This window comes from Ammospiza caudacuta, chromosome 27, assembly GCF_027887145.1.
Source record: "Ammospiza caudacuta isolate bAmmCau1 chromosome 27, bAmmCau1.pri, whole genome shotgun sequence".
Classification (NCBI taxonomy): domain Eukaryota; kingdom Metazoa; phylum Chordata; class Aves; order Passeriformes; family Passerellidae; genus Ammospiza; species Ammospiza caudacuta.
This window is the reverse complement of record NC_080619.1, coordinates 2,631,133-2,644,982: the sequence shown is the minus strand read 5'-3', so window position 1 is coordinate 2,644,982 and position 13,850 is coordinate 2,631,133. Positions and strand designations below refer to the sequence as shown.

Sequence of the window (13,850 nt, the reverse complement as noted above, 5' to 3'; positions counted from 1 at the left end):
CCCCCCTGCCTCCGCCTCCTGCCTCAGTTTCCCCCTCGCCAGGAGCCACGGGTGCAGTTTCTCCTAGAAACCGTTTATTGGGGTGGTGGCACCCGGGGTGGGTGCTGGTGCTGGTGGTGTCCCCAGTGCCATCAGAGCAGGTCCCAGCGTTGGGGGCTGCACCCCCAGCCCCCTCCAGTGCAGCGGGATCCCGCGGGGCAGCAGTGGCGGCCGTCGGAGCAGCAGGAGCCCTGCAGAGAGACACGGAGTGAGCAGGGGGGTGATGATGCCACCCTAACCCCCACCCTGGTGTCCCTCCACTCACCTGGGCGAAGGGGCAGCACCCCCAGGAGCCTCCCCGGGCCTGGCAGCACCGCTGGCCCCCGCGGCAGGAGCCAGTGGCACCGCAGGGCACGAGGCCACCGGGGCGGGTGCCAGCGGCTCGCAGCGGGACGGGGGGTGCCCGCCGGGGGGCAGAGGGGGTTGGCAGCAGCGGGGTGGGTGCCAGCAGCTTCTCACAGCTCTCGGTGGCCACGTTGCAGGTGTAGCCCCGGGGACAGCAGTGCTTGTGGTCCCCGCAGCAAACGGCCTGGGGGGGACACGGGATGGGGTCAGTGGGGTGACAGTGGGGGACACAGGGGTCCGGGTACCAGGGACAGAGGTACGCAGAGACACAGGGGCTGTGCCAAACCCTGTCCCCAAGGTGCCCACAGAGCCTCCATGGAGGGTACCACTGACAAACGTGGGAGTGTCCCATGTCCCTGCCCCTTCCAACCCAGCTTGTCCCCAAAGGGTCACCCCCACAGTCACGCTCTGTCCCAACCTCCCTCCATTCCATTCCCAAATCCTCACTCCCCAGACAACACCCCACCCCTGGGGTACCCCCAACCCCCAGGGACTCCCCCACACCTGCTCGAGGGGGCAGCACCCCCAGGTGCCCAGGCTCAGCCGGCAGCACGTGCTCCCATCAGGACAGCTCGTGGTCTCATCACATTTGACATTCCCCGATGTCACCTGTCCCCCGTGGGGCACTGCTGGGCTCTTCTGCACCCAGGGCAGGCGGGTGCCCCCCCCCTGCAGGCAGCTGCCCTTCTCGGGGTCACAGGTGTAGCCCTGGGGGCAGCAGTGCACGAGGTCGGGGCAGCAGACAGCCTGGGGGGGCAAAGAGGGGGGACTGAGCACAGGAGACCCCCAACAACACAGCTGGGGACCCCCAGGGAACAAGTGCCCTCGTGCCTGTTCCTGCCTTCCTGCCTGTTCTGTGTCCCCCTGGACCCAGCCTGGCTCCATCCCCCCTTTGAGGGGGGCAGATATGGGGACCCCCTTGTGATGCTTCTGTCCCTCTGTGGGACACATAAATGCCCCTGAGCACTTCAGTGGCCTTGTGTGCCTCTGTCACCTCCTGCCCCCAGAGTCCCAGATTGGTCCCAGTTAGCAGAGAGGGTCTGACTGGGGTTGGGGGCCAGCAAAGGGGCCTGGTGTCCCATGGGGACATGAGGGGTTTGGAGCCCACTCTTCTTGGAGGACAAGGGACAACTGCCCTCATCCTTCAAGCAACAAAGGGGGACATCTGGCCTTGACCCCCTGGGGAAAGGGAACATTGGCCTTTGTCCCCTCGGGGCACAGGAGACCCCCAGCCCAGGGGGCTGCTGAGGGGACAGGGGGTCTCTGTGCCCTGTGAATGCTCCCATGTCCCCAAGCAGGTGCTACACTCGGGGTCCCTTGAGCCATCTGCTCAGTCCAGCACCCCCCACTCCCCTGGGTGCACCCTCCGGACCCCCACCCCACCCAGCCATGGACCCCATGGGCAGAGCCCCCCACACCTGGCTGAAGGGGCAGCACCCCCAGGTGCCCAGGCCCATCCTGCAGCACGTGGTCCCGTCAGGACAGCTCGTGGTCTCATCACATTTGACATTCCCCGATGTCACCTGTCCCCCGTGGGGCACTGCTGGGCTCTTCTGCACCCAGGGCAGGCGGGAGCCCCCCCCCTGCAGGCAGCTGCCCCCCTCGGGGTCACAGGTGTAGCCCTGGGGGCAGCAGTGCACATGGTCGGGGCAGCAGACGGCCTGGGGAGGCAAAGAGGGGGGGCTGAGCACAGGGGACCCCCCCAGGGACTACCAGCCCCACAGGAGGGGGGACAAATGTGTCCCTTCCTGCCCATTCCTGCCGTGCCCATTCCCCATCCCAGCAGTGAGGAGGGGGGGATATGGGGACCCTCTCATCTCTCCTGACCTCCCCCCTCAGTGGGACTCAGGAAGGTCCCTGAGCATCCTGGTGGCTTCCAGGATGTCCCTTCACCACCTCGTGCCACTGGAGCCCCAAACTGGTCCCAGGCAGTACAGGGGGGTTGACTGGGAGATGTCAAAGTGATTCAGTGTCACCCTTCCCCAATGGACATCAGGGAATGGGAGCCCTCCTGGGGGACAGGGGACATCTCCCAGTCCCAGAGGGGCACAGGGGACCCCATCCTTGTACCTCCCAAGGTGGACAGGGGACATCAAACCTTGTCTCAGGCAAGTTCAAGGAACCCCCACCCTTGTGCTTGTCAGTGGAACGGGACACAGCTGCCCTCATCCCACCCAGGGGCACAGAGAACATGTGTCCTTATCCCTCCCAGGGGGGGCGAAGGACATCTGTGTGTCCTGGGGGCACAGGGGACCCCTGTACCTGCTCAAGGGGGCAGCACCCCCAGGCCCCAGAGCTGAGCCTGCAGCACGTGTTCCCATCGGGACAGCTCGTCCTCTCGTCACACTTGATGTCACCAGCTGGGAACAGGGGACAGTCACGGCTGGTGTCCCCTCCCTGGGACAGGACAGGGAGTGATTGCTCCCTGGGGGGGTTCTTACCTGTGGGCAGGGCTGCCAGGGAGGCAGAGGCCCCCAGGGAGGTGCAGGTGGAGTGGACCAGGTCACAGGTGGTGCCCTGGGGACAGCAGTGCTGCCCGTCACTGCAGCACACGGCCTGGGGGGAGACACAGTGTGACAAGGACCCTGAGGATGGGGACAGGGGGGCACAGCAGAGGGGACATGGCATGGAGGTGCCCTTGGGACAGCAGTGTTGCCCAGCACTGCAGGACATGGCCTGGGAGCAGGGGATATGGGGGGACAGGGACCTTGGGGACAAGGACAGGGTGTGCTCAGCACGGGGGACAGTGCAGGGTGCCTGGTGTGGGGACATGGCACAGGGTGGGGTGCCCAGGATGCCCAGCAAGGTGTGTCTGGTATAGGATAACTGGTGCCCAAACAGGGTGCCTGGCATCACTGTGAGGTGCTTGGAATTGGGGTGTCCAGAATGGGGTGCCTGCATGGACTGGTACGGGGTGAGTGGTGTGAGCTGGGGTGTGGGGTGCTGGTTTGGAGTGCCCAGTGAGGGGTGGCTGGCACAGGGGTGCTTGGTTTGGGGTGCCTGGCACAGGCCAGGATTTGGTGCCTGGCATGGGGTGCTTGGTTTGGGGTGTTCAGTGGGGGTGGCAGGTTTGGGGTGCTGGGCACACACAGGTTTGGCACAGCTGCCCATGCTGGGGTGCCCAGGGCTGTGGCAGCACTCACGTTCTGCAGGGGACAGCAGCCATACTGCGTTGGGGACAGCTGGCAGCAGGTGGCCCCGTCGGGACACACCGAGTGGCCATCGGGACACAGCACCTGGCGTAGCGCCACTGAGGGGAGGGACACACGGTGTCACCACGGACACACGGTGTCACCACGGCCCAGCGCACGGCACAGCGAGGGCACCCCCAGGGCACAGCCCTTACCTGGGGCGGGGGGGTGGCGCTTCCAGGCGGGGAAGGCTGTGCCCATGGGGACATCGGTGTCACCGGCAGGGGACACGCAGCGCCCGCGGGTCAGGTCACAGACGGTGGCGTGGGGACAGCAGTGCACTTTGTCAGCACAGCATGAGGCCTGTGGGTGCCAGCCGTGCTCGTCACAGCGGTGGCCATGCCAGGTCCCCCCTCAGTGTCCCCATGTCCCCACACCCCGTACCTGGGGCATGGGGCAGCACCCCCAGGCACCGCTGCTCGTCACACAGCACGTGGCATCGTCGGGACACTCGGACTGGCCATCAGGACAGGGGACAGCACGGGGGGCTGCGGAGACAGGTGACACCCCCTGTCCATCCTGTCCCCTCCAGGCCCACTCTGCCCCCCAGCCACCCCCCGTGTCCCCATACCCAGGTCTGTGACACAGGACTGCCCATCAGCGCTGCAGTGGGACCCTCGGGGACAGCAGCGGTGGCCCCCAGCACAGGGGACACTCTGGGGAGAGAGAAGGGGGAGGGAGGGCAGGTGGGGTCAGGGAGTGCCCCACAAACAGCAGGGACAGGGGGGAAACTGAGGCACTGGGGAGGGGGCTCACCTCTGGCAGCTGGCAGCTGGCGGGGCACGATGAGCCATCCTGGCATCCCAGAGCACTGGGGGCAGGCAGGGCCTGGGGGGCACAGGGGGTTACATTCCCTGCTGAGGCCCCCCCGACCCCCCCAAACCCCTCACACTCACCGGGGTGACGGGGCAGGGTCCCCCATGGGGACAGGGCAGCTGGGCCCCCGCGCCGGCCAGGGCCACCCACAGCAGCAGGAGGGTCTTCATGGCTCTGGGAGCACCTGTGGGACCCCCCGCCCGAACCCCGGCCTCAGTTTCCCCTTTCAGCACTCAGTTCTGCCCCCCAAATCTCACTTCTTCTTTCAGTCATATGTTGGGAAAGCCTCAGCCCCACCCCCCCTCAGCCAGCCCCCACCCCGGGGTGCTGGGGGGCACCTCAGGGTGCTGGGGGTACCCACAGACAGCGGGGGGACCCCTGAGGTGTCCGGCACCCCAACCGTGCCCCGATAAGATCTCCCTGCGGTGCCAGACGGGCACCCCCGCCCCCCATCCCACAATCACTGTCACTTCCCTTTCCCCGCCGGAGACACCTCCTGCCCCACCCAGGGGGGCCGCGGGGCTTGTGTCCCATGGGGGGGCTCAGGGGGACACTGGTGGCACTGCACCCCCACCTGGGCAGGGTTGGGCTGACCCCCGACATCCCCCAGAACCAGTGCTCCCAGTACCACCAGTACTCCAAGTGTCCCAGTACTCCCAGTGCCACCAGTGCTCCCAGTGCTCTCAGCACTCCAAGTGTTCCCAGAGCTCCCAGTGCCTCCAGTGCTCTCCCAGTACCCCCAGTGCTCCCAGTACGCTCAGTGCCCCTAGCGCTCCCAGTGTTCTGCCATTACCCTCAGTGTTCCCAGTACTCCCAGTGCACCCAGTACTCCCAGCGCTCCCAGTGCTCGCAGCACGCCTCCCATCAGGGACTCCCAGCGCTCCCAGTGCTCGCAGCACGCCTCCCAGTAGTTTTCCCATGACTCCCGGGCAATCCCAGTGCTGCCCCACGACTCTCAGTGTCTCCCAGTTCCTGCCGTAACTCCCAGTTCCTCTCCCAGCACCTCCCAGTCTCCGTATGACTCCCAGTGACCCCTGTGACTCCCAGTTCCTCCGGTGACTCCCAGTGGCCCCCGTGACTCCCAGTTCCTCCGGTGACTCCCAGTCCTTCCTGGCAGCTCCCAGCGCTCCCAGTACCTCCCTGCGTGCCGTGCCCGTGTCTCCCAGCGCTCCCAGTACCCACCAGCGCTCCCAGTTCCCTCTCCCGGTCCTGGTAGCAAGCCCCGCCCCCACCGCTGGCCCCAAGCCACGCCCCCGGCCGACTATTGGCCGTCTGCCGAGCCCGCCGCGCTACCATTGGCCAGCCAGGGGTGAGGGGGCGGGCACAGCGGCCTCCTCAACCCTGTCACGTGACGGGCGGTCACGTGGCCGCACCCCCCCCTCCCCCCCGCCTTCGGGGCTGAGGGCGGCGAGAGCGGGGGGGGCTCGAGGCACAGGGAGCCTTCAGGGGCTGGGTGGGGAACACAACAGACCGCCCTGCCCGGGAGGAGACCCCTCCGACCGCCCTCAGACCGCCCTGCCCGGGGGGAGACCCCTCCGACCGCCCTCAGACCGCCCTGCCCGGGGGGAGACCCCTCCGACCGCCCTCAGACCGCCCTGCTCGGGGGGAGATCTCTCCGACCGCCCTCAGACCGCCCTGCCCGGGGGGAGACCCCTCCGACCGCCCTCAGACCGCCCTGCCGGGGGCACGGGGAGCCCTGCCTGGGGCACAGGGAGCCCTCAGACCGCCCTCAGACCGCCCTGCCCGAGGTGGGGACACAACAGACCGCCATGCCCGGGGTACAGGAGGAGCCCTCAGGCCACCCTGACTGTGGGGGAAACACAACAGACCGCCCTGCCCGGGGCACAGCGAGCCGTGCCCGGGGTACGGGGGTAGCCCTCAGACCGCCCTGCCCGGGGTACAGACCCCTCAGACCTCCCTGCCGGAGGGAGAGACACAACAGACCGCCCTGCCCGGGACACAGGGAGCCCTCAGACCGCCCTGCCCGGGGCACGGGAAGCCCTCAGACCGCCCTGTCTGGGGCACAGGGAGCCCTCAGACCGCCCTGCCCGAGGCACGGCGAGCCCACAGACCGCGCTGACTGAGGGGGGACACAACAGACCGCTCTGCCCGGGGCACAGCGAGCCCTGCCCGGGGTACAGGGAGCCCTCAGACCGCGCTGCCCGGGGCACAGCGAGCCCTGCCTGGGGCACAGGGAGCCCTGCCCGGGGTACGGGGGGAGCCCTCAGACCCCCCTGCCCGGGGCACGCGGAGCCCTCAGACTGCCCTGCCGGGGCAGAGAGAGCCCTCAGACCGCACTGCTCGGGGCACAGGGGGCCCTGCCCAGGCACACAGACTCCACAGACCCCCCTGCCCAGGACAGGGACCCCCCCTGTGCGGCTCCGGGCCCCCTCCCCCCGGCACAGACCCTGCCTCAGGGCACAGACCCTCATCAGGGGCATAGACCCCATCAGGGGCACAGAGCCCCTTCTCAGGGGCACAGATCCCTCTGTCCAGCTCTCAGGGTTTTGCCCCTTGGAGCCCTCCAGGCCTTGTTCCCAGGGCAGGCCGTACCCCCAGAATCCCCAGTCCCCCAAATCTTCCACAACCCCACAAATTTCCACCAGTCAACACAGCCCCCTCTAGTCCTCCCCAATCTCCCCGACCCTCCCAAAACTTTGCCCCCCAGCTCCCCCATCCTCCCTGCCAATGCCCACCAATGCCCCTAAATCCTCTCCAGATCCCCTGCAACCCCCTGTGCCCCAAAGACCACTTCAACCACTCCAACCCTTCCCAAAACTTCCAACCTCCCTCTCCAAGCCTGTCCCACCCCCTCCAAGCTCCCCTAAATCCCCTCCAATGCCAACGCTCCTCTAAACCCACTCCACCTCCCCAAACCCCTCTACCAATCCACCCCAAACATTCCCAAACTCCCATTTCTCCTCCTACACCAACTCTCATTCTCCTCCAACTCCCCCAAATCACCCCCTGACCTCCCCAGTCCCAGGAAATTCACTCTAAAACCTCTTCCAATCACTCCAACACCCCCTAAACTCCTCTTAAAACCCCTTCAACTCCCTCCAAACCCTCTCTAAACCCCAAAACCTCCCCTTCCAACACCCCAAATCCCCGGCAAACCCCCAAATCACCTCCGATCTTCCCAACCCTTCCAAATCCCTTTCATGCCAACCTCCTTCCACACTCCCTTCCCAGCCCCCCCAGCCTCTCCCTGGACCCCCAACCTCTCCAAATCCTACTCCAACACCCTGAAATCCTCTCCATACCCCTCAAACCCCCTCCACACTCCCTCCCAAGCCCCCCAACCTTCCAAATCCACCTCCAACCCCACAAAATCCCCTCTAAACCCCTCAACCTCCCAAGCCCCTAAACCCCTCCAAATCTACCTTCCACCCCACAAAATCTCCTCTAAACCAACCCCTCAACCTCTCAAGCCCCCAAACCCCTCCAAATCCACCTTCCACCCCACAAAATCCCCTCTAAACTCCTCAAACCCCCTCCACACTCCTTCCCAAGCCCCCCAAACCTTCCAAATTCAGCTCCAACCCCACAAAATCCCCTCTAAACCCCTCAACCTCCCAAGCCCCCCAACCCCACAAAACCCCCTCCAAACCCCTCAAACCCGCCCACACTCACTCCCAAACCCCCCAACCCCTCCCTAGACCCCCAACCTCCCCTTCATCACCCCCGTTTTGCCCCCAGACCCCTCTCCACGCAGACACCACATCACCAGCCCATCCCAGAGCCACCGTGCAGGGTTGGGGGCACACGGGGCCTTTATTGGGGTCCAATGGCTTTTATTGGGGTCAGATGGCCTTTACTGGGGTCCAATGGCCTTTACTGGGATCTGATGGCCTTTATTGGGGACAGATGGCCTTTATTGGGGTCCAATGGCCCTTATTGGGATCCGATGGCCTTTACTGGGATCCGATGGCCTTTATTGGGGACAGATGGCCTTTATTGGGATCCGATGGCCTTTATTGGGGACAGATGGCCTTTACTGGGGTCAGATGGCGTTTATTGGGGTCCAATGGCCTTTATTGGGACAGATGGCCTTTACTGGGGACAGATGGCCTTTATTGGGGTCCGATGGCTTTTATTGGGATCTGATGGCCTTTATTGGGATCCAATAGCCTTTACTGGGGACAGATGGCCTTTACTGGGGACAGATGGCCTTTACTGGGGTCCGACGGCCCTTATTGGGATCCGATGGCCTTTATTGGGATCCGACGGCCCTTATTGGGATCCTATGGCCTTTACTGGGATCTGATGGCCTTTATTGGGGACAGATGGCTTTAATTGGGGTCCAATGGCCTTTATTGGGGACAGATGGCCTTTATTGGGATCCGATGGCCTTCATTGGGGACAGATGGCCTTTACTGGGATCCGATGGCCTTCATTGGGGACAGATGGCCTTTATTGGGATCTGATTGCCTTCATTGGAGTCAGATGGCCTTTACTGGGGTCTGGTGGCCTTTATTGGGGTCTGATGACCTTCATTAGGGTCAGATGGCCTTCATTGGGATCCGACGGCCTTTATTGGGGTCAGGTGGCCTTCATTGGGGACAGATGGCCTTTATTGGGATCTGATTGCCTTCATTGGGGTCAGATGGCCTTTATTGGGGTCAGATGGCCTTTATTGGGGACAGATGGCATTTATTGGGGTCAGATGGCCTTTACTGGGGACCAATGGCCTCTATTGGGATCCGATGGCCTTTACTGGGGTCAGATGGCCTTTACTGGGGTCAGATGGCCGACTGCTCCTGGCGGGGCGGCTCTCCGGGGGCCGGTGGCCGCTCGGGCTCGGTGGCCATGGCGGCCTGGCGCAGCACGGCCATGTGCTCCTCGGCGGCCGCCAGCGAGCGCTCGACCCAGTGGCGAGCGGCCGGCTGGCGACAGGCGCTGCGGGTCACCAGCACCAGGTGACTGACGGACAGCAGCAGCGCCGCAGCCCTGCGGGGACACGGGGCTGTCACTGCCCTGTCACCTCCCTGTCACTGCCCTGTCACCGCCCTGCCCCATGGGGCTTCCTCAGCAACAGCAGCGTGGTCACCAGTTTGGCCGTGGTGACCAGGACCCTCAGGGAATGGCCTGAGGTTGTGCCACAGTGGGGTTGGGATGGATTTCAGTGAAAGGTTCTCACCCCACAGGTGCTGGCACTGCCCAGGCTCCCCAGAAAATGGCCCCAGAGCTCCAGGAGGGTTTGGACAACGCTGCCAGGGATGCCCAGGGTGGGAGTGTTGGGGGGTCTGGGCAGGGCTGGGATTGGGACTGGATGAGCCTTAGGGTCCCTCCCAACCTGGGATATTCTGGGATCTGCTCACTCCCCATCCTGCTGGGTCACCTGGGCTTGTCCCCAGAGTGGGATTGTCCCCAGAGGTGTGGTATGGGATTGGGGGGTGTCCCCACCCACAGGTATCTCCCACCCAGGAGTGTCCCTGTCCTTCCCATCGCTGTCACCTTGCGTCCAGCAGTTTGGGGTCCAGCGGGGGGTACATGGATCTCACCACGTCGTCCACCCTGCGGTGGGGACAGCGTTAACCCCAGGGACACTGTGGTGACACCTCCAGCACACCCAACCCAGGCCTCAAGAGCTCTCTTGGAGTTCTGGGACCCCCCTAGAGCCCCATGAACCCCCCAGAGCCCCAGGTACCCCCTGAACCCCAGGACACCTCCCAGAGTCCCAAAATTACCCCAGTGTCCTGGGACACCTCCCAGAGTCCCCAGACATCCCTAAAGTCCCCAAGTTTCCCTCCAGAGTCCCCAGGGTCCCCCTCAGTGCTTCAGTACCCCCACCAGAGCCTCAGGACATGCCCAGAGCTCCCATGACCCTTCCAGACCCACCCTGGAAATCTCTGGGGATCCTCCAGAGCCCTGGAATTTTCCCCCCCCAGTCCCTGGGGACACCCCAGAGCCACAGGACCCCACCCAAGAGACCTGGGACCCCCCAGACATCCCCTGTCACCTGGGGCTGATGCGCTTGGCCACCACGATGATGTCACCCAGGCTGGCTGGGGACTTCACACGTGCACCTGAGCCCATGGTCATGGCCACCAACTTCTCCGTCAGCGTGTGACAGATCTGGGGGACAGTGGTGAGCACTCAGTGCCACCATCAGCACCAATGCCACCATCAACACCAGTGCCACAAGTGCCACCTACCATCAGCACCAGTGCCACCAGTACCAACAATGTCACCATTGCCACCATTACCACAAGTGCTGCCCACCACTGACATCAATGTCACAAGTGCCACTGGTGCCACCACTGCCTACCAGTACCACAGCTCTACCAGTATCACCAGAGTTGCCATTGCCACCAGTGTCACCACTGCCACCAGTGCCACGCTCTCACTCACCTTCAGGATGGCGATGCAGTGGGACACCAGACCCCTGTGGAGAGGGAGAAGGGTGTGAATCCACCTGTGTCCCCCCTGCTCTGTCCTTGTCCCCTGTGTGTCCCCCCTCTCCTGCCAGCCCTTGTCCCTCAGACCTGTGGGGATATTCCCACCCCAAGACCATCTTGAGGACCATCCCCATGGCTTGGTGACCTCCAAATCTGTCCCCTGCATCCCATGATGGGGGGCTGGCACTGCACAGGGGGTCCCCAGCAGTGGGAGGACACAGGGGACACTCACGAGGCGTCCTCCACCCAGTCCTCGTTCTCCAGGATGGCCTCTATGTGGGGGTTGGTGATGACCACATCGTCCAGCTCCAGCTCCGAGGGCTCTGACGGCGTCTCCGTGGTCCCCATCAGGTCCACAATGGGTCTGTCAGAGACATGGGGGACATCCCACCAAGGGCCACCTCCTCGGGTGGCCCCACAGCTCCAATAGCCCTGGTGCTGGTGGATGTGTCCCCATCTTTGTCCCCCAGTGATGTGGATGTGTCCCAAACTGGGACAAGATGGGGGCATCTTCCCTCTGATGATGCTGGACATCACCTGCATCATCCCCCCAATCACAGTGGACGTGTCCCCATCTTTGTTCCTGGAATGTTGGACATGTCCCCATCTTTGTTCCCTGGATGATGTTGGACATGTCCCCATCTTCATCCCTTTGATGATGGCCAATGTGTCCCCATCTTTGTCCCCCTGCTGATGGAGGGTGTGTCCCCATCTTTGTCCCCCCATGACCAGGGACATGTCCCCCACATTGTCTCCATGATGATGCTGAGCATGTCCCCAGCAGTGTCCCCAGCCCACGGGGGTTGGGGTCCCTCTCTGGTGGGGACAGGGACGCTGCCACCCCCGTGGGTCACTCACTTGGTGTCATAGTGGTGGCGCAGGTCCTTGGGGTGACAGTAGCGCTGCCTGCACACCACCACCAGCGCCACAAAGGACGCCAGGAAGATGGTGGCCAGCACCCCGATGGCCACGATGACAACGGTCTCCATGGCTTGTCCCTGCCACAGGGGCTCAGGCGGCCGGGGCCATCACAGCACGCTGGGGGCTGCAGTGACAGGGACACCGGGGACTGGAACTCCACAGATGTTCTCCTGTTCACCCCACACCGCAAAATGCCCAGCCAGGACCAGGTATCACCCCCAGATTGTCACCCCTCTGTCCCCAAGGTCTTTCTAGAGGCAGTGTCACTTGAGGTATGTGGTGACTTTGGGTGTGGGGTGCAGCATGATTTGGGGGGCTGCCCTCTTCCTGTCCATGGGGACAGGGGGGGACAGGGTCTGGGGTGAGGAGAGCAAGGCCTGGGCCATAGGGGGGTGTGGGGACCCCCAGAGTGTGTCCTTCTGGAGACCTCCACCCACAGACCTGTCCCTATGGGGACATGGAGACCCCCCCAGAGCCTGACCCTGATGGGGACCCCAAGAGCCCTTTCCTATGGGGCCATGGGGACCCCAGAGACTGATCCCTATAGGGAGCCCAGAGTTCCTGTCCCTATGGGGCCACAGGGACCCCCAGAGCCCCCAGTCCTGATTCCTATGGGGTCATGTGGACCTCCAGAGCCCCCTTTCCATGGGGATCCCCCAAATCTGTGCCACGGGGACCCCAGAACCAGCCGTGCTGCCGTAGCAGGGCCTGTGTGTCCCTGTGCCCATGTTCAGCAGGACACCAGGCCCAGGGGACCTTGTGTCCCCACCTGGACAGACTGGGAGTCCCTGTGGGGTTCCCATCCTGCAGGGACCCCCCTTGTACCCACCCCGCGGGCCGGGGGCTCCATCCCTGCCCTCCCTACCTGTTCCAGCCGGGTGGCACCGCCGGGCCGGGCGGGACACGGGGACACGCGGGGACGGTGCCACTTCCGTGCCGGGTGTGCAAACACGGCCACACCGACCTTCGCCCCCTGACTCACACCTGGGCCCCCCACGGACGGGGGGTGCGGGATGAGCCCCCAAAACCCTCCGGCCCCACTGCTCCCCCCCTCCCCTCACCCTCTTTTTCTTTCCCCCCTAAATCCCACTGAATTTTAAGCCAGGTTTAGGGATTTGGCTTAAATTTCCAGCCCGGCTGCAGTTGTCGCTGCAACCCCACAGGGTTGGGGACAGCGAGGGGGGGACAGGGTGCTCCCCCCACCCCCCCTCCGCCACTTTCTCACTGCGATTAAAGCCTTAAGAGGGATTTCGGCTGCCAAAGCTGCTTTTGCTGTAACCCCCTGGTGCCTGGTCCTGGGGAGGGCACAGCCCCGGGGGTGTCCCCAGGCCCCCACAAAGTCCCCCCCGGGACCCCCCCAGCGCCACCCCGAGCCGCAGGGGGTGTCACTGTCCCGGCTGGGCTGGGGTCAGACCCTGCCGAGCAGCACCAGGGAAGGTGGAAGGGGGAGTCTGGGGGGGCACTGGGAGAGAGGTTGGGGGGTTCTGGGATGGGGGGGACTCTGCTGGGGGGGTCCTGGAAGTGGGGGGGCTCTTGCTGAGGGGTGTCCGGCGAGTCCCTCTGAGTCTCTGGGGGGTCGCTGCTGGCGGTTCCCAGTCCCGCACAGTCCCGGTTACCGGGGGTCACGGGGCTGACGGGGTCCCTCCTGGCCCTGGGGGTCGCTCCGGGGGCCCAGAGGTGGGGGTGGGGGTCTATGGGGGGTCTCGACACTGCTCTATGGGAGGGATCGCTCCCAGGGGTCCCCTACAGCGCCTGCGGTCCCGTGGGGGGTTGGGGGATGGCTGGGGGGGTCCCGGGTGGGAGATCCCCTCCCAGCTCCCTCGGCGGGTCCCTGCGACCCTCCCGGGTCCCGCCAGTCCCTCCCGGACCCCCGCACCTGGAGCGGCTCCGCGGCGGCCGCGAACAAGATGGAGCCGGGCGGGGGGCGCGGAGCGGGGCCGGGAGCGGGGAGGGAGCAGAGAGGGAGCGGGGTGGGATCGGGATGGGAGCGGGGATCGGCCGGGCTCTGCCCCCAGCACCGCCTCCCTCCCGCCCCGAGGGGCCCCGAGAGTCCCCTGCTCCTCCTAAAGTTCTCAAGTGCGTCCCATGCATCCAAAAGTGTCCCAAAATGTCCCAAAGCACTCGCACTGCGCTCCTG

The 13,850-nt window shown here is 64.8% G+C and overlaps 2 protein-coding genes across 4 annotated transcripts; both read right to left on the bottom strand.

Annotated features, from left to right (window-relative positions):
* Positions 1–61: 61 nt before the first annotated feature.
* Positions 62–5,612, bottom strand: GRN (granulin precursor). 3 transcript variants are annotated; one of them, XM_058820657.1, is made up of 13 exons: positions 5,185–5,383; positions 4,472–4,575; positions 4,332–4,403; positions 4,147–4,231; positions 3,960–4,063; positions 3,731–3,878; positions 3,528–3,634; positions 2,826–2,940; positions 2,647–2,744; positions 1,803–2,045; positions 889–1,131; positions 305–568; positions 62–230 (listed from the first exon to the last, which is right to left on the bottom strand). In XM_058820657.1, the coding sequence occupies exons 1-13, from the start codon at positions 5,309–5,311 to the stop codon at positions 132–134; spliced, it is 1,809 nt and encodes a 602-aa protein (XP_058676640.1). In that variant the 5' UTR covers positions 5,312–5,383; the 3' UTR covers positions 62–131. The 3 variants fall into 3 exon arrangements, with proteins under 3 accessions (XP_058676640.1, XP_058676641.1, XP_058676639.1); XM_058820658.1 differs by lacking the exon at positions 5,185–5,383 and adding an exon at positions 5,574–5,612 and having other exon boundaries at positions 2,647–2,940; XM_058820656.1 differs by having other exon boundaries at positions 2,647–2,940; positions 5,185–5,384.
* A 2,584-nt stretch (positions 5,613–8,196) lies between these two features.
* Positions 8,197–11,781, bottom strand: TMEM98 (transmembrane protein 98). Its single transcript, XM_058820665.1, has 6 exons — positions 11,651–11,781; positions 11,025–11,156; positions 10,746–10,779; positions 10,354–10,469; positions 9,849–9,908; positions 8,197–9,341 (listed from the first exon to the last, which is right to left on the bottom strand). Exons 1-6 carry the CDS (start codon positions 11,779–11,781, stop codon positions 9,134–9,136), a joined length of 681 nt encoding a protein of 226 aa, XP_058676648.1. The 3' UTR covers positions 8,197–9,133.
* Between the last annotated feature and the right edge of the window lie 2,069 nt (positions 11,782–13,850).